The following is an 18,303-nucleotide window of genomic DNA, read 5'->3' as shown; positions in this document are numbered from 1 at the left end:
AGGCTTGTGTTTCCTTTGAGTTATCTTTTGTAATCTTTTTTCTGTTCTTATTTATTTCATATTTCTCGATCAAAATAATTCACGTATCTATAAACCACATTACAAATTCAATTGTACAATTTTACGGGTAAACATTAGAACAAAGCTCATGCGAACACACCAACTTTCAGAAATTTTCTTCCTTTTAAATTCAAACTTATCCCAATTCACTAAATATCAATCAATTAGCATAATCTCTATAATTACATAATATTATGTGTATCCAATACAAAATATAACAAAAGAGCGATAAAAATGTGAGTACAATAAATCAAAACATACACAAATATGCCCAACATCAACTTTTTCGCTAATTTTGAGCGAGACGATGTACATACTATATTATATATTCCTATTTCCTTTATAGGAACAATAGATAAACTAATATGGCACTATACAAAATCGAACAATTATAAACTTAAATCAGGCTACTATTTAGCAAAACAAATATTTAGTAGGAATCCTGATAGTAGATTAGATGCTGAACTAGTTATCATTCGTTTCCTAAATTGCTATGGGATTCTCTATGGAGGTTCGAAGTTAAACATAAACTCAAGCATTTTCTTAGAAACTATATTACTAATTCCTTACCAGTAAGTAGTAATCCTGCTCAAAAATATCAAGTATGGAAAGAACATGTAAGATATGTGGTTCCGTAAGCAAGGATGTCGAACATATGATTTTTAGATATCCATATTTTCAACTAGTGTGGAAACTAAATCTTATAAACTAGCTTGACTCGAAAAAAATTAATCATTTTTCAGTTTGGTGGTGTAACGACCCAGTCGGTCATTTTAATTATTGTAAGCCTGTTCCCCAATTTATTGCTTATTTTATGTTTGTTTGTTATTATATGACTTGCTGGGGCGGTTGGTTTGGTTTCCAGGGATGTTTCGAAATGGATTGGGACACTTAGTCCCAAGGTTGGAAGCCTAAGTCGAAAGAGTTGATCGGATGTTGGCGTATATGTAAATGACTTTGGAATGGAGTTTTGATGGTTTCGATAGCTCCGTATAGTGTTTTGGACTTAGGAGTGTGTCCAAATATTGATTTGGAGGTCCATAGATGATTTTGGCTAGAATTGGCGAAAGTTGGAAAAGTTGAAGTTTGGAGAGTTGAGAAGTTTGATCGAGAGTTGACTTTGTTGTTACCTGGCTCAAATTTTGGTTTCAAAAGTTAAAATAGGTCTGTTGTATCATTTATGACTTGTGTGAAAAATTTCAAGTCAATAGGAGTTGGTTTGATATGTTTCGGCATCGATTGTAGAAGTTGGAAATCCATTAGTTTTATTATGCTTGAATTGGGGTGCAATTCATATTTTTAATGTTGTTTGATGTGAGTTGAGGCCTCAACTAAGTTTATATCATATTTTAGGACTTGTTGGTATGTTTAGATTGGGTCCCGGGGGCCTCAGATGTGATTTGGACGAAGTTCGACTTCATTTTGGTCTTATTGAACTGTTGATCTGATATATGGTGTGTCCTTCATCGCGACATCATGGTCGTGTTCACGTAGTGTTCCTAGGTGGCAAATGGTTTTATTTTTCACATTCGCGAAGAAGGCGATGTGTTCACTAAGATTAAGAGGGGCTGTGCATTGCGATCGTGAAAGTAGTGTCGCGTTCGCGTAGAAGGATGAGGCCGGCTTGGGCAGCAGGCCTTAAGCCTTTGCTTTCGAGGTCACAGAGACGCATTCGCGTAGGCAGGGCATTGTGAAGCATCACGTTCGCGACCTGGGAATCGCCTTTGCGTATGAGGTTTTGTTAGTTGGCAATTTTTGTGCTTCGCGAACGTGAGGCATTTTCCGCGTTCGCGAAGAGGAACCCTTAAGTAGCTAATATTTAATCTCAAAATCGAGGGTTTGGACCCATTTTTTCACATTTTAAGCTAGAGACCTCGGTTTTGGACGATTCTTGAAGGAATTTTCAAGGAGTTGATTGGGGTAAGTGATTCTAACTCGGATTTGGTTAATATACATTAATCTATCATTGTTTTTACCATTTAATTAGTGTTTTGGGTTGACAAAGTTGGGAAAAAATTGTTGAAACTTCATAAACTATATTTTGAGGATTTGAAAAGTGATTTGAGGTCGGAATTGGATGATTTTGGTATGGTTGCACTCGTTATTGAATGAACGTTTGGATTTTATAAATTTTGTCAGATTTCGAGACGTGGGCTCAGGGTTGTCTTTTTGACTTTGGTTAAAGAACTTAGCTTTATCGTATGAAATCAATTTCTATAGCTTGTATTGATTGTATTAAGTTGTTTGTGGCTAGATTTGAGTCGTTCGGAGGCTGATTCATGATTCAAGGGCTTGTTGGAGTAGGGATTTGCGTGGTTTGAAGTAAGTAACATTTCTAAACTTGGTACTGAGGGTATGAATCCCTAAACTACGTGCTATGTAGTTGGTGTTGAGGTGACACACATGCTAGGTGACGGGTGTGTGGGTGTACACCATGGTAATTGTGATTGGATTGATTCTGTGGTACTGTATAGTTATAAAATCTTGTTGTTATTCATGTAATTTCCATGTGTTAGAGAAATTGAGATGTGATCCATGTTAGAAATCATGTTTAGGCTATATGTTGGTATTGTTGGGACCTATCGAGGTCATTTCTGCTGTTGAGTTATTTGCTTAAATTGCAATTATGTAGTCAGTCACATTTATCATTTGCATGTCATATCTCAGTCTTTGTTATTATTTATTGTTACATCATGTATCATTGTTTGGGCTGATTGGCATGAGATTTGTGAGCCCAGGAGACTGGAGAGATTGATGACTGAGTTGAGGCCAAAGGCCTGATTGTGAGTGATATTTATGGGATCGGGTTGCACACCGTAGCAGGCTTTATTGATTCATGATGGGATCGGGCTGCACGCCGCAGCATGCCATGTTGGCTTATATTAGCGCTTGGGTAGGATCCACCCCTCCAGAGTCTGACATGTCAGTAGTGAGCACGAGTACCGATGAGTGCCGAGTGATTGAGAGTGCAGAGCGAATGAGCGTGCTGAGTAAGGTTGAATACTCTGAGAGCATGAGTATATGAGTTTATCACTGTGTTGCATTACACGTGACATGCATATTTGACATGTAGACATAGAGATGTAATATTCATCATGCTAACTATACTTGGCATATTTTATTAGTATTGAGCCTAAACTGTTGAACTTAAAAGCATGTCTATATTTCTGTTATGTGTACAACTGATTATGAGATTTCTTTGAGTTATTACTGTCATTTTTCTGTCATATATGTCCTGTTATTATCTAGATTTGGATTGTACCTATTTGAGCTCATCACCGATTTCAACCCAAGGTTAGTCCTATTACTTATTGAGTACATTGAGTCGGTTGTACTCATACTATACTCTGTACTTCATGTACAAATCTAGGTACATCTGAACCCGGTGGTTGCTAGACTTAGAGCAGTATCTGCTAGGAGACATTTGAGGTAGCTGCTTTGATGCCCGCAGACCTCGACTCTCCTTCTTTTCAGTTTTATTCTATACTGTTCTATCTTTCAGACGGTTGTATTAGAGATTTAGACTGTATTGATACTTAGTAGCTCATGTACTTAGTGACACCCCGATTTTGGGAATTTTGTATTTGAGTCGCAGCTATTCTTATCGGTTATTTATGAGATTTTTCCCTATTAAACTTATTTCTTCATGTTTTCAATTTAAAAGGCGTAGTTAATTGTGATTATCGACTTGCCTAGTACTGTAATAGGCGCCATCACGATATGTAAAATTTGGGTCATGACAGGTAGTATACAATGATTTCTAATACTAGGCAATATCCCGAGTCGTTAGAGTTATTAAATTTAAGTGTTAATATTATGTGGCAAATATGCAAAGCTAGGATGCATGATATTTTAATTATGATAGGTTTGAACTGATTGATATTATTTGTAAGTCACTATTTAATTATTATGATTATAAGGATAGCTTGGCTACTTACTCATCTACTTTTCCTCAAAATATGATTTGCTTAGCGGCCCAAAGGACAAACCACCAAGATAGTACATATTATTTACGGATGCAAGTTTACAAGTAGATGCTACACGTGCAATTATTGATGTTGTGGCTATGGATAACCTTGGAAAACTGCTTCATGCATATAAATATCCAATGTAGTCTATGGGAAAAGCCATAATAGTTGAAGCACTTGCTACAAGAATTGCTCTTGAACGTGCAATCATGAATGATTGGAAGAAGGTAAAGATACTATCAGATGCAAAGAGTGTTGTTGATATGATTTAAAAAAATTACTATTTCATGGGAGATAGAAGTGACTTGTGAAGATATTTGGAAGCTATCGCCTTTACTGGATCATGTAGATTTTGTTTATATTCCTAGAAGTTTAAACAAACTAGCACATAATTTAGCTAAATTTCTTATTACTTTATTGAAGGAAGTATTTTTCCCAAGTTGGATGGTAAAGGAGGTTGTGAGCACCTTTGCTCAACTTGTTTATTCTATGCATTAATATAATATCTACCTATAACAAAGAAAAAATAAACATTGGTAACTGTTAAAACAATCATCTACCCATGCGTTTTATTATTGTCAATATATATTTTTTTTATATAAAGGAACAAAAAGCACATACATTAACTAATAGGTAAATACTTAGATATTGAAAGAATGAAGATCATTTTTTTTTGTTTCACTTGATATTAGGTAAGAGTGTTCATGGTTCGGTTTGGATCGATTTTTTCCTAAAAAGAAATCTAACTATATAATTCGATTTTTCAAATATTGGAACCAAATCAAACCAAACCAATTAAGTCGATTTTTTATCGATTGATTTTTAACTTTTTATCGGTTCTTCGGTTTTTTATCAGTTTTTTCTTAAAGATGACATATATATATATGCAAAGTTTTTAAAATTTTTATGGCACATGTTAATCGTTTGCACTTTTAGTCTAGTTTTTTCTATTATAATAATCTAGTTCTTTGCCTTTCATTCTAGTTGTAGTTTTCTTTTGCTAAATACAAGAATCTATTTCATGTTAAAAATAATCTATTTTAATTGAGTCCTTAAATTATTCATCACTATTTGATTTAATTATTTATATATATATATATATATATATATATATATATATATATATATATATATATATATATATATATGTGTGTGTGTGTGTGTGTGTGTAATAATAAATTTTAAATAGCTATTTCTATAGTCCATTTGGTTCGATTTTTTCGGTTATTTTTTTATTAAAACAAAATCAAACCATATTTGTTCGATTTTTAAAATTCAAAATCCAAACCAAATCAAATTAAAAAAGTATCAGTTTCTTTGGTCGGTTTGATTCGATTTTTCGGATTTTTATGAACACCCCTAATATTCAGTATTCTTTTTGGGCCCCGACTAACGACTAATTCAGACGACATAAAAAGTAAAACACTCCATATCAAAAGACGACTTTATTTTCAAAGTTTTGTCTCATTAAATTTATCGAAGAAGTACTAATCACCTCACAAGGATCTTGATTAAATTAAAATTCATTCAAGAAGGACCAAAAATAAAATTTCCCCAGAAACAAATGAAAACTTGTTGAGAAAAAAGAAGATAAAATAAACAAATGAAAAAAGAGAGTGGGAAAGAAGCATAATATTTGGAGAAAGGCAAAATACTCGTAACCAGTAACCATCCAAGGCAAAGAAGAGGCAGAGGGGTTTCTCTATTTCTCCCCCTCATAATAATAATATCAGGTTGTTTCCTCTCTTTCTTTCATTTTCACTTCCACAATGATTTTCACTCTATTCTTTTCTTGAAATATTTCCCTTTTTTCCTTTTCTTATGTAAGCTGATTCTCCCTATGCTTTCATTTCTCTGTTGAATTTTTGTTTTCTGTTGTTCTTTATTCTTTTCTTTTTCTGTAGCTGATGAGATTCTTTTGCCTTGTAGGTCTGCTGGTAGATATGTTTCATAAAAAATTAATTTGGTAATTGTAGAAGGGTTTTAGTTCTGCAATTTGATGGGGTTTTGATCTCTTGTTGTTTTAAATTTTGGGTTTTTTTTTGTTTCTGTGGTGTGCTTAAATTTGAGTTTTTGATGAATTCTTAGATGGAAGGAATTGATTTTTGAGGTATTTGGTCAGTTTTGGGTGTTGAATTGTTAATATGGAAGAAGATAAGGCAGCTTCCAACATTAGTGAAGAAGAGACTATTTGTTCAGTGGAAACTGTACAAGTGAAAGGTGAGGGAAGCAATGGGAAAGTGGTATTTTCAAGAGAAGCTCCACTTGTACATTACAAGGACTTAATAGCTGGAGGCTGTAGTTGTGGAGTTAATAAGATTAAATCAAGGCTAGAAAATTCTGATTCGGAAAATGAGAAATCGGTTCCTGAAAAAAAGCTTAGCAGACAAGATAGGATTGAGTTGGGGCGATTGTTCCAGGGTGCTGTGAGCGGCCATGATTGGGAGCTGGCCGAGAGTTTGATCCTACTCGCTGATCCCCAAACTCTGAATGACACTTTATGCATTGCTTTGGATTCAATCTGGTTTTTAACTAGTCAAGAGGAGTTGTATGGGATAACGGGTTTGATTAAGAAGATTATTGGTAATGGTGCGTTTGACTTCACTCGGGCTGTCCTAAGGACTTCATTTCTTGCTTCTTGTGTTTCTGCTTGCCAGAGTCGAACTATGAGCCTCGCGGAATACTGTCACTGCAATGGCACAAAGGTCAGTGCTTTGGCCCATATTTGAATGCTTAAAAGAATAGTAGAAAAGGTCTTTAATTTGCTATTGAATGTTTTCCCCATATCTGAACTATACATGTCTAGTCAAAATAGTAGGATTCTAGTGCAGTGTATCAGATTATATGAAATCTGACTTCTTCCATCCCAGATATTGGCCAACGGATGCTTAGTGTATACATAGCTGTGACATAGTTTTTCTGTATTTTTCTCCAATAGTCATATAAAAGAAGCATGTGTCTCAGCTTCCAATAACCTGTGGAATTCTTGTTTGAGTTATTTAATCTACGGAAAAGGGCCTAAAATACCCCTATCATATGATAAATGGTTTATAAAAGCCCCCCGTCCATCTATCCGTCTGAAAATATATAGGACGTTATTTTTATTTTCAAATTTACCCCCGCGACTAACGGAACTCCATGTGGGCATCTTATTAAATGATGTGGCGTTCTTTCATTTGTCCACGTGGCTCAATGGGGCTGACATTGTATTTGGGTATTTTTCGACCCATTAAACCGATCCGACCCACTCTTTGTACCTTATACCCACTCTTTTAACCCTATACCCATATATTTTACTAGTCGTCTTCCCCAATTTAGAGCCTTATACCCGTTTTATTCAATCCTATCTTCTAACTCTGGACCTTTCACCGACAACCAACCATGGCTTCTTCTTCCTTAGTTCTCTCTTTTTTCTTCTATTTTATTTCTATGTTTTCTATTTTGCTTTTCTTTTTCTCCTTTTTCTTAGCATCGAACCCATATTTTTTATCTAACTCTTTCTTGCTACTGCCGTCACTCCATACTGCCGGAGCCCGGAGAAGGGTACGAAGTATTAATACAAAAGGCAACGACGGATAGATCTCAAAATATTATTGACCAGCCAGAGTTGAGCCCTTCTGTTCGAAATCGCCTGAAATTGTCCGTTGCTTTAAGCTAGTTTCTTGAGTGACTCGAAAAGTCTCTCAAAAACTGAAGGAAAGAATGGAGCTTCACTTTGGCCGGAGAAATTTTCCGGCGAAGCCCCCATTGTTGATGTTGATCTTTATTTTTCCGGTAGTCGTTCTTGTCGTTCTTCATTAACTAGGTTCTTTATGTTGCTAGCTGGGTTATTTTCCATTGATTTCTGTTTTTGGAGGAGGGATGGCGTCGATGATGGTGTAAGAGGTGGTGGAGAAGGTGTAGGTGGAGTTTTTGTGAGGTGATGACAAGGAGATAATAGAAAAAAAAAAAAAATTGGGGAAGAAGACAAGTAAAATATGTGGGTATAGGGTTAAAAGAGTGGGTATAAGGTAAAAGGAGTGGGTCGGATCGGTTTAATGGGTCGAAAAATACCCAAATACAATGTCAGCCCCATTGAACCACGTGGACAAATGAAAGAATGCCACATCATTTAATGAGATGCCCACATGGAGTTCCGTTGGTCGCAGGGGTAAATTTGAAAATAAAAATAACGTTCTATATATTTTCAAACGGATAGATGGACGGGGGGCTTTTATAAACCATTTATCATACGATAGGGTACTTTAGGCCCTTTTCCGTTTAATCTATATGCTGAAAATCCTCTTTTAGACTATTTGCTAAAATGTAGGCATGAAGAACCTGCATTTTCTTGTTATTGAAATAAACAAGCAAGCTTTCTACATTTGCTGGTTTGTTGCTATTATACATAGGATGACATAAAGTTTGAAAAGTTTATTCTTCATATATAGGAATTTCCTTGGTATAATCTGCAAGGTCAAGTAACGTTTTTCTTTCGTTTTCCCTTAATGTCTTATTTTATAGATGTTTGTGGAACTAACATATTTACCACCACTTTCAGCAGGTTGCATGAACGACTGCAAGAATGCAATGGAGATGAAGTTTTGAAGGTTGAAGCTGGTGCTAAGGTTCAGAAGTTCACTGAATGGGCTCTTAAATGTATAGGTTACCATTCCCGCTGCCAAGGAAAGAGGTATAGGGTTGGGCATAACTCTGCCATTGAAATACAACTGCAGTTATCAGCTTTCAAAACATTTCTGGATCTTGCTGGGAACCACCTTACTGGAAAGGACTTCACAGAAGCATTTGATGCAGCTTGCTTTCCGCTTACACTCTTCTCTAGTTCATTTGATACTGGCTGGGCAACAGGAGTTTCAGCTACTGCAATTCAAGGATTGCTCAGCATGTTGGTGGAAGGGGGTGCGGACAATGTCAATCAGTGCTTTCTTGAAGCATCACGCTTTGGGAGTACAGAGCTGGTCCGCATTCTTTTGCAGGTATATTGATATATATTTGGATTTTGGAGTTTTATGCTTTGAGTTTTATGTTTAGAAGCATGCATCGATCCCCTTTTTCAGATTTGTACTTTCTAAAGATTCTCCTGCGACTGTCTTTGTAATGATGTTTCACCTGTCATGGATGTTCTGTTTGCTTTTTTGTTATTCTCAGCCTTAGTTTTTGGGTTGGGCTTACAAAACACTGTTAGTGCTTTCTATCTGTTCAAATTTCACTTTGATAAGTAGATACAAAAAAGTAAATAAATAAAAGAAAATGCATATGCACCTTAAAACAAAATTGAAATCTCAACGAGAAATGCTTATAATGGATCTGGCTTTACTTCCCCGTCAGGGAAAGTAGACACTTGGGACTATCTAGCTTGCTGGGACACTTAGGTTGAAACTACTTTGGTCGTGCTATTTATTAAAAAAAAAAAAAATAGGTTAGTGCCCTATTGGCCCTTAATAAAAATAGCTTTTTGCATGAGAACTTGTTAATTCCACTATTGTCTGTAACAGAATAAAAGGCAGAAAAATGGGAAATTGTTCTGGGTTCTGGAGGCTACGAAGGACCAGGCCAAAACCCCTAACATCTGTTTTTCACTTCAGTGCACATGTTTGTCACAAGAATACCAGTGAATACACCTTAAAGTTTCTAGCCATTATACATATAAAAAAATTTCTGTGTGTGTGTGTGTGGTTCTCAGCATACTCCTCTTCCCTGAAACTGTTGCTTTTGCGTTATTAGGTGTTGCTACACTGCGTTAGTGCTTTGTGATGAATTCACCCACTGGAACTAAAAAGCCATTGAACCTCGTAAATTTGGGGGCACTATGCTGTAAGATAATAGATTGCGACTTCGCACTGTTAGTTTCCTCTGCTAGTTCCATTGTCTTGAAGGCGGAGATGTAAAGCATGAGGCGGGAGTGTTTTACCTTTAGCGACCCAAGGTGTAAAGTGAACTTCTGCTACAATGTGTTATCCATAAGAAAATGTTATATGACACTGTAAGCGTGGTGAATACAACATATAGATGATTAAGAAAAAATGGAGAAACACTTGTCAGAAAGAAAAGAACGTTCCGATATTAGAAGCTAAGAAAATTCCTTATCCAAGTGAATAAGTGGACATAGTATAGACTTCCTAATTTTTTAAAGTGTAGGCCTTTCACTTGGTCTGTAGATTTCTCAACTGTAATCATCACTTGATTGGTAAAGTGCATGTAAATCATCACATAATAACTTGTGTCAAATTTCAACCTTAAATTATTTGACGAGACATTTTAATTTGACTCTATTTTAATCAAGTATGACTCAACCTCAAATTAGTAGAGTCCAACTATATGAATGTTTTGTATCCATTCTGCTCTTTTCAGGTTCATTTCATTTCAGACTGATTAATTTATCTATTAAGAAAAATAAAGGCTCTTTAAAAGTAGAGTTTCTCTAGATTTGTCAATTACATGGACATAGAAGTCTCTGAGCAGAATAAAAGCTACTGACAAACACTAGCCTAATGTAGGCTAGTGTTTACTTATCTGAAAATCAATAACCACTGCTCTCTGGAGTGTTTTACTGTAGTTCCCAATTTAGATTGATTCCCTTGCTAGTTTCTTCAATCACCACAATATCATCTGTAAATAGCGTGCGCCATGGGACCTGTATACTATTGGTTACTCTTCTAAGCATAAGCAAGTATGACTCCAAGGTAGATCTCTGGTGTAGTTCCTTAATTTTCGTCCATGCATCGCCTTTCACAGTTCTCACATTTGTGACCATTTTCTCCGTATCCTTCTTTTTACATATGTATTTACTAATATTTTATATGAATTCCTTTCTTTCTCAAGCATCTACAAAAGCACTTCTCTTATGATTTATTTTGGTCAATGGATATATTATAGAGATCCTTCCAGTTTTTCACTTTATATCTTCAATAATACTCTCTCCGTTTCAATTTATGTGAACCTATTTGACTGAGCACGGAGTTTAAGAAAAGAGAGAAGACTTTTGTGTGGTGTAAAATGAGGCACATATATTTTGTGTGGTTATATATCATTACATAAAGGTAAAATATTTCCAAATAAGGAAAGGGGTCATTCTTTTTGGCACGGACTAAAAAAGAAATAGGTTCACATAAATTGAAACGGAGGGAGTATTAAGGAGCAAAAGGTGTGTCCAGTTGTGTGACTAGGTGCAGACTACCGTAGCCTAATGGAACTGTTAGGAATTGTCCTGATTTTCTTACCATATTTGGTTTTCCTATTTGTTGAAGGAAAGGGCAACATGTTTACCTTAATTGGGTTTTCCTTTTTGTAGAAGAAAATTACAAATCTTCCATATTTGGCTAGTACCTTTTCTTGTAGGAAAATGTTTGGAGTTCTATAAATTGAGGATCCTTCCTTCTCATTCAGGAGCATCCGCAATGTAGCCATATGGGACTTGAGAGTCGTGTTTAGGGGGAGAACTTTACGGGACAAGTGTTAGTGAGTCACTTGTAGTTTCCTCTTCGTGAGGTTGTTCTCTCGATATTTTGTACTCTCTTTTCATAATAGTGGATAGCTCATCTCCGCGGTGGACATAGGTCAGTTGACCGAACCACGTTAAATGTTTGTGTCTCTTTTGGTAGATTTCTCTTTTGTTGTCTGTTTTATCGTCGTTGAATGTTTGCTTTACTAGCTTCCGCATGACACCTGATTATTTCGGTCCTAACAAGTGGTATCAGAGCGAGGTTCAAGACAAGTTCATCTTAGCGGATTCAGTTCTAGCCGCAACCTATTTGACGGTAATCATGATTTTTGTCTAAGAAATTTGACCGGTGTGCTACGCACGTTGAGACAAACTTTGTGGTGGAGATTTGGAGATGCGACATATTGAAGGCTATGTGAAGAAGTGGATCAAGTTTATTTTGTCAGAAGATTCAGGCCAAAGGGGAGAATTGTTAGGAGTTGTCCTGATTTTCTTACCATATTTGGTTTTCCTATTTGTTGAAGGAAAGAGCAACATGTTTACTTTAATTGGGTTTTCCTTCTTGTAGAAGGAAATTACAAATCTTCCATATTTGGCTAGTACCTTTTCTTGTAGGAAAATGTTTGGAGTTTTATAAATTGAGGATCCTTCCTTCTCATTCAGCAGCATCCACAATGTAGCCATAGTTGGGTTTTTCTTTTCCTATTTGTTGAAGGAAAGGGCAACATGTTTACCTTAATTGGGTTTTCCTTCTTGTAGAAGGAAATTACAAATCTTCCATATTTGGCGAATACCTTTTCTTGTAGGAAAAGGTTTGGAGTTCTATAAATTGAGGATCCTTCCTTCTCATTCAGGAGCATCCATAATGTAGCCACATGGGGCTTGAGAGTCGTGTTTAGGGGGAGAACTTTACGGGACAAGTGTTAGTGAGTCACTTGTAGTTTCCTCTTCGTGAGGTTGTTCTCTCGATATTTTGTATTCTCTTTTTATATAGTGGATAGCTCATCTCTACGGTGGACGTAGGCCAGTTGACCGAACCACGTTAAATGTTTGTGTCTCTTTTGGTAGATTTCTCTTATGTTGTTTGATTTATCGTCGTTGAAGGTTTGCTTTACTAGCTTTCGCATGACACCTGATTATTTCGGTCCCAACAGGAACTAACTTCAGCTTTCGTGAGAGCCCTGCCATATTGGGTTCATATTGCCTTGGAAATGTCTCTTAATGAATTGACAAGACCATGAATTGCCTTTTCATATCCCCCCCCCCCTCCCTCTCTTGTAAAGTATGTAGCATAGCAACTGTTAGAACAAAGGCTAGCATGAACACAGAAAAAAATTGAATAGAAGGGGAGTTCAAGTTGGGTAGTACACATAATTGGATTTTCTGGTATATGGCATTTTATACTGTGAAGAAACATTTAGGACCATCAAAACAAAAGATGTGGAGGACATTTTCTATCAAATTGGAAGGTTCAAAGGATACAAATGATAAGTTACGATAATTCAACACAACAACAAAGATTAGTAAAGCATTTAAACTACTGAGTGGTTTCAAAAGGATGTAGTATGGTACTTGCCAAAAAAAGCTTTGCTTTTATGCTTTATACTAATCACCTAAAATCTAGGTGTAAAGTCTTACCAATCAATTTTAATTGGATAAAAGGAAGGAGGAGGAAAATGGAAGAACTTGATATAATTGTGAACATCAGAGTATTTGTGTTGTCTCAAATTTCATAATTTCATGACAACTTGACCTAATGGATTCCTTGGAAAATTGTCTTGTATCCCTGGACGAAGAAGTTAGAAGTTACGATTTAGTTCCTATCGGTTTTTAGTGGAGTGATGGAGGGTATAAAATTTAGCTGATTTAAGCAATGAAAGACTCATTGTTGGACACACTTTTGGGTGCTGTCAAAGTGGTTTGCTCCGGATTGAGTGGTCCTATGTAGTGGCTTCATTATCCTTGTCTTGTGAAGCTACCCTTTGTTAGCCATCAATACCAGCAACAATTCCTCTTTCTCTCTATGAAGAATGCAACATGGTTTCAGAAGCCTAACATTTAGGGATAAATTCAATGTTCTTCCTGCTTCACATCTTGCAAGACGGTTGAGTGCATGCCTCTGTTAGTATTGGACATCATGCCGTTTACTAGACAAAAGAAAAGCGTAAAAGCAAGGCAACAAATTAGGTACCACCATCTATATGATCGTAAATCCTCACATATTACTCATGGAAATAATAGGTCATTCCTTTTCAAAATAACCCCGCAGACCCGCACTAAATTGTGTACTGGCGTAGTGACACAATTTTCCCCTTTTAAAAGTAAAAAAGGGGAAAACGGAATGAAGGGCCTAGTCCTTTCAATTTTGGAGTTCATGTGAGTTGCAAAGAGAAGGGAGTAGAACTGCAGGCTTCAAATTATAATATCCAATTACTATCTTTGTTTCTTTATGTTTGCAAACTACACTCAAGTGCTGTCTTGTCTGGAGTTGGAAACTTTGATACGTTTGGTGTTTCATGATTGGCATGAGAGATACACTATTTGCATACCATGATTGTTGGTGGGGATTACAGTTAGTCATTAAAAGTTTGAGTTCTTTGTCGTTATCCTGGTTTTGAATGCTATGGATGGTGGTCTAATTGGGTTTGTGTCATACTCTGATCTGTCTTAGTCTTTATGTTGCTCATTATGCTTGATTTCAGTATTTTCGATTGGCGGACATGAATTTTGAGGATGTGTTTTCCTTTTATATTTCTGTTAACTTTTTTTTGCTGTGTTCTTTTCCAGTGTATTCGGAGGGAATGTGGTCTGTCATTCTCATCTTTGGTTCTTTTGGTTCTCTTGTAGATTGCTCAAAGGAACAGCTTGGATGTTGATGTTGACCTGGCTTTGGGATTTGCTTCCCATTATGGTAAAATCGGAACTATGGAATGTTTGGTGGAAGAGGGGAATGCAATGGCTTTCTTGGGCCCTCTGATGAGAGCTGCTGAGAGGGGATCCCTACAGGTTGTCGAGTGGTTTGTCAAAAGGGGATGCAGAGACATGGAACTATGTCTAGCCCTCACAGCTGCGACCTCCAGTAGTCAGGTTGAAGTTGCTGCATATCTCCTTCCGCACGTTCCTCAGCATATTCTTGCTGCCCTCAGCATCGAGATTCTCAAGGCTGCTGGTGAAAGAAGCGGTGGGTCTCTTGATGGGGTAGCGTTTCTTCTGCATTCAGACTTCCTCGGTGACCCTGTTGCTACTTATGCTGTTGCCGACAGCATTGCTAAGTCTGATGATGATGATGCTGTGACTCCCAATCTGAAGAGTTTCCTTCAGGAACATTGGTCGGAAGCTGCTTTCTTCGATGGGCTTAGGCAAGGACAAGAACACTACTTAAACCTTGTGCGTATCGTGAAATGGAGTGAATGTCCCATCTGTCTAAAGGATCTTCCTGGGCCCTTGAGGGTAGCAATAGCATACCTGCCACTGTATAGAGAAAGTATTAAGGCAGGGGGCTGCTTGTTATCTCAAAGACTTAGGGGACAGCTCGTGGAAGCAGCCAAAAGGCTTGGCGGCGTAATACTGGAAGAGGCAAACCAAGGGAAAGAACTATTGGCTGTGTTAGAGCATCATCTTCCTCCTTTTTTGCTAAATGCATCAAGTGCTGCTTATAATTAGCATCATGCTCCACATTCTAAGTTTTGAAAATTTCACATCTCCACACTCTCTCCCGTTGCAAAGTATAATAACACAAATAGTTGGGTTGGAAAAAAGAGAAGAAGCCTCCAAAGTTGGTCAATTTTCTTATTGAAAAATGCATACTTGAATGTGTGTGTGTAAGCAGAGGGAAGTATATTCACTATTCAGAAGGGCTGGTAACTCAAATGGGCATGTATATTTGTTAGTTCCATGGTGTTTTAGGAATATATACAAGAACAACTTGGTCCAAATAAGAAAACATGTTCCAAATATCTTCACAAGCTACATGCACATCCAAAGTAGCCTTGTCTTTAACATATATGCTACAAGATATGAACGTTCGGCGAATCGTCATTTTTCTCCTTTCAGCAATGATAATAATTCCCAACGAACTAAGTCGTGAATCCATGGGCATATATAGCAACTAACTCAAATACTTTCCTTCTTCGTATCAACATGTAGCATTGCATCAATATATAAGCAAATTCCATCTTCGAGCACGTTAATGAGAACTCATAATTATTATGTATATGGCCATTCGGAGAATTAGCAAGTATGTTTTCAAGAAACTCCTACTTATTATGTAAATTGCCATTCGGAGAATTAGCAATTATGTTTTCAAGAAACTCCTACTTATTATGTAAATTGCCATTCGGAGAATTAGCAATAATTTTATTCAGAAACTCATTATAGTAAAATAAAGCCTTTGCCTCACTATTTGGAGGTTCAATTAATTCATATTATAACATCCAAGATTTCTACACTTCAAAATATGTCACAATATCTGTACACTAAAATATATCACATTATCTTTACACTCAAATTTAGCACATTAACAGAATTAGAACAATCTTTTGCTATTTTGATCTTATCATTTCACCATAAAGAAAATTCATCATTATCAAGGCAATGTTAATGCATAGGGCTCATTTTCCATAGTTTTTGAGAATCAGGACATGTTAAAAAACATATGTTCGAAGTTTCACTATCTAAACCACATCTCTCACACACACTACTAACATGATTCATTTTTTACTATTTAGATTATTAATGGATACATTATTAAGCACTCATCTTCTAACGAAAAGTTTTTGTTTTTATTTTTTATTCCCAATTGCTCACAAAAAATCCCAAAATGCTGTAGGAAAAGCGTGGCTGCTAGATTATGCAAGGTAACCACAATTATCACCATGGTTTGCTCAAGCTTTCTGCAACATCATTGTTTTGGGTCAAATTTAGAATTTACAGGTAGATGCCAGAGGCGGACCCAGAATTTAAGTGCAACGGGGCACACTGTCTTTAAATATGCCATATGCTAACGTTAAATTTCGGTGTGCATCTCTTTAAAAATATAACGATTATGATAACTTATTAACAAAGTACAAATTCTTAGTCGCCGTCGTCGGAATCAATAGATGTTGATACTTTATCGAAGTGATTGAGACAAAGTTATTGGTGAAGGGAGATAGAAGGGTTTGTACGTAATTGTTTATTTGCAGAGATAGGAGCTACACTTTCGAGCTTTTGATTTTGAGTGAGGGACTTGAAAAAGAATAATATTAATTAAGTTGATTATTATGTACAAGTATTAAATGATAATTCAATTTTAAAAAGATTAAAAAAAAATTTAATCAATTGACTACTAAGTAAAACAATCATTGAATTCAGTAGTAAAAGGAAATAGCCTAGATGCGTGAGTTAGGTTTCGATCTCAACCCAGGCAGGACGGCAGCTTAAGCAGTTCACTCAACCAACTTTACCATGCAGCCTTTTGTGATTTTGGGGGCACTAGCAAAATATTTAATGGGTCCTTTAATTTATATAGCTATATACACCAAATAAATATACAATAATTTTGCCGAGGTGAATGGGTTCCGGTGACCCCCTACTCCTAATGTAGGTCCGCCCCTGGTAGATGCCTCTTGGGTAGACACGTGACAATTACAGGATGGAGGTGAGTCAGATAGTTAATACTGAATACAGATATGTAACCGGTGTTGCGCGAATTATGAGGACACAAAGATCGGGGAAGATAAATTAAAACAAGGTACCGGTTGGAGAAAAAAAGCACTAAAGGAGCAGCCGTTACGAAAAATCTCAGCATTTATTTCCAACGTTATGCAACCATCAAGAGAGGTTTTTATTCTTCTTTAAGAGGGCGAGATTTGAGGATCTTGTCACCTCAGATTTCACTATAAATTATAACATTTATACTCATTGTAAGGACATGACAAGAATCAAAAAAGCTATCTTTATTTCTCTTATTTTCCTAAGTTTTATACAAGGCTATTATCAAAGCTTTTCAGTTAATTACCCTTGATTCCGGTGGGATCAATCTGAATTTTAGGCTTGTTGTTTACTAAATTATCTTTGTTTTTTTATTCTTTATTATTTTACTAATCAGATCATCTTAATCCACGTATTTATAGAAATATTTGTTGTGTGATTCTCTTCATAAACTTGATAGAATATTTACTGTTCAAGATTCTTGATAGAAGTAATTGTGTAGAATTCTCCAAGACATCATAGCTTTATTGAAAGCCTTCATATCTCTAAATTCATCAACTGACTGCCAGGCTATGTCAGCTTCATTTTATCTTTTTACGTTAAGTGGAAGGTAAATAGTACTATTTATTTACAAATGTGGTATACTTAAAAAAATCGGATAACCCAGAGCTCTTGTAATGTCATGGTTATGAGAATTTTTGAGTTATGTTGGATCTATTATACACAGTTTTAGCTTGCATTTATCCATAAACAAATAATAGTGCAAAAGAAACTAGAAATTTTTTACATTTTTTTAAAAGTGACAGAATGTTTGAGAGTAGATATATGTAAAAATAGCACGGACTAACCAGTTTTCGGACTGGTCATTCAAAAATAGCCAGCGTTTGCAAAGTCATTGAAAAATAGCCACTATTTTGCTGCAACAGGGACCGGTCCATCATAATATACTGGAGATCGGTGCACCTGTGTATGAACTTCCAGCATATTATGCTGGAACTCCAACACGCGGAAAGTTTCAGCATAATATACTGGAGATTGGAGCACCTGTGTATGAACTTCCAACATATTATGCTGGACCGGTATATTATACTGGCACATTATATTATGCTGGAGTTCTCGTATACTTATGTTGGAACTCCATTC

The 18,303-nt window shown here is 36.2% G+C and overlaps 1 protein-coding gene across 1 annotated transcript; it reads left to right on the top strand.

Annotated features, from left to right (window-relative positions):
- The first annotated feature begins 5,963 nt into the window (after positions 1-5,963).
- On the top strand, positions 5,964-15,423 carry LOC107799315 (ankyrin repeat protein SKIP35). The gene is given in 4 exon segments (XM_016622415.2): positions 5,964-6,709; positions 6,711-6,733; positions 8,572-9,004; positions 14,317-15,423. Coding segments are annotated over 4 exon segments (1,809 nt in total). The 5' UTR covers positions 5,964-6,172; the 3' UTR covers positions 15,133-15,423.
- The last annotated feature ends 2,880 nt before the right edge of the window (positions 15,424-18,303 follow it).

Source organism: Nicotiana tabacum, chromosome 8, assembly GCF_000715075.1.
Source record: "Nicotiana tabacum cultivar K326 chromosome 8, ASM71507v2, whole genome shotgun sequence".
Lineage (NCBI taxonomy): Eukaryota > Viridiplantae > Streptophyta > Magnoliopsida > Solanales > Solanaceae > Nicotiana > Nicotiana tabacum.
The sequence above is the reverse complement of the archived record's forward strand: the minus strand, read 5'-3'. Positions and strand labels throughout refer to the sequence as shown.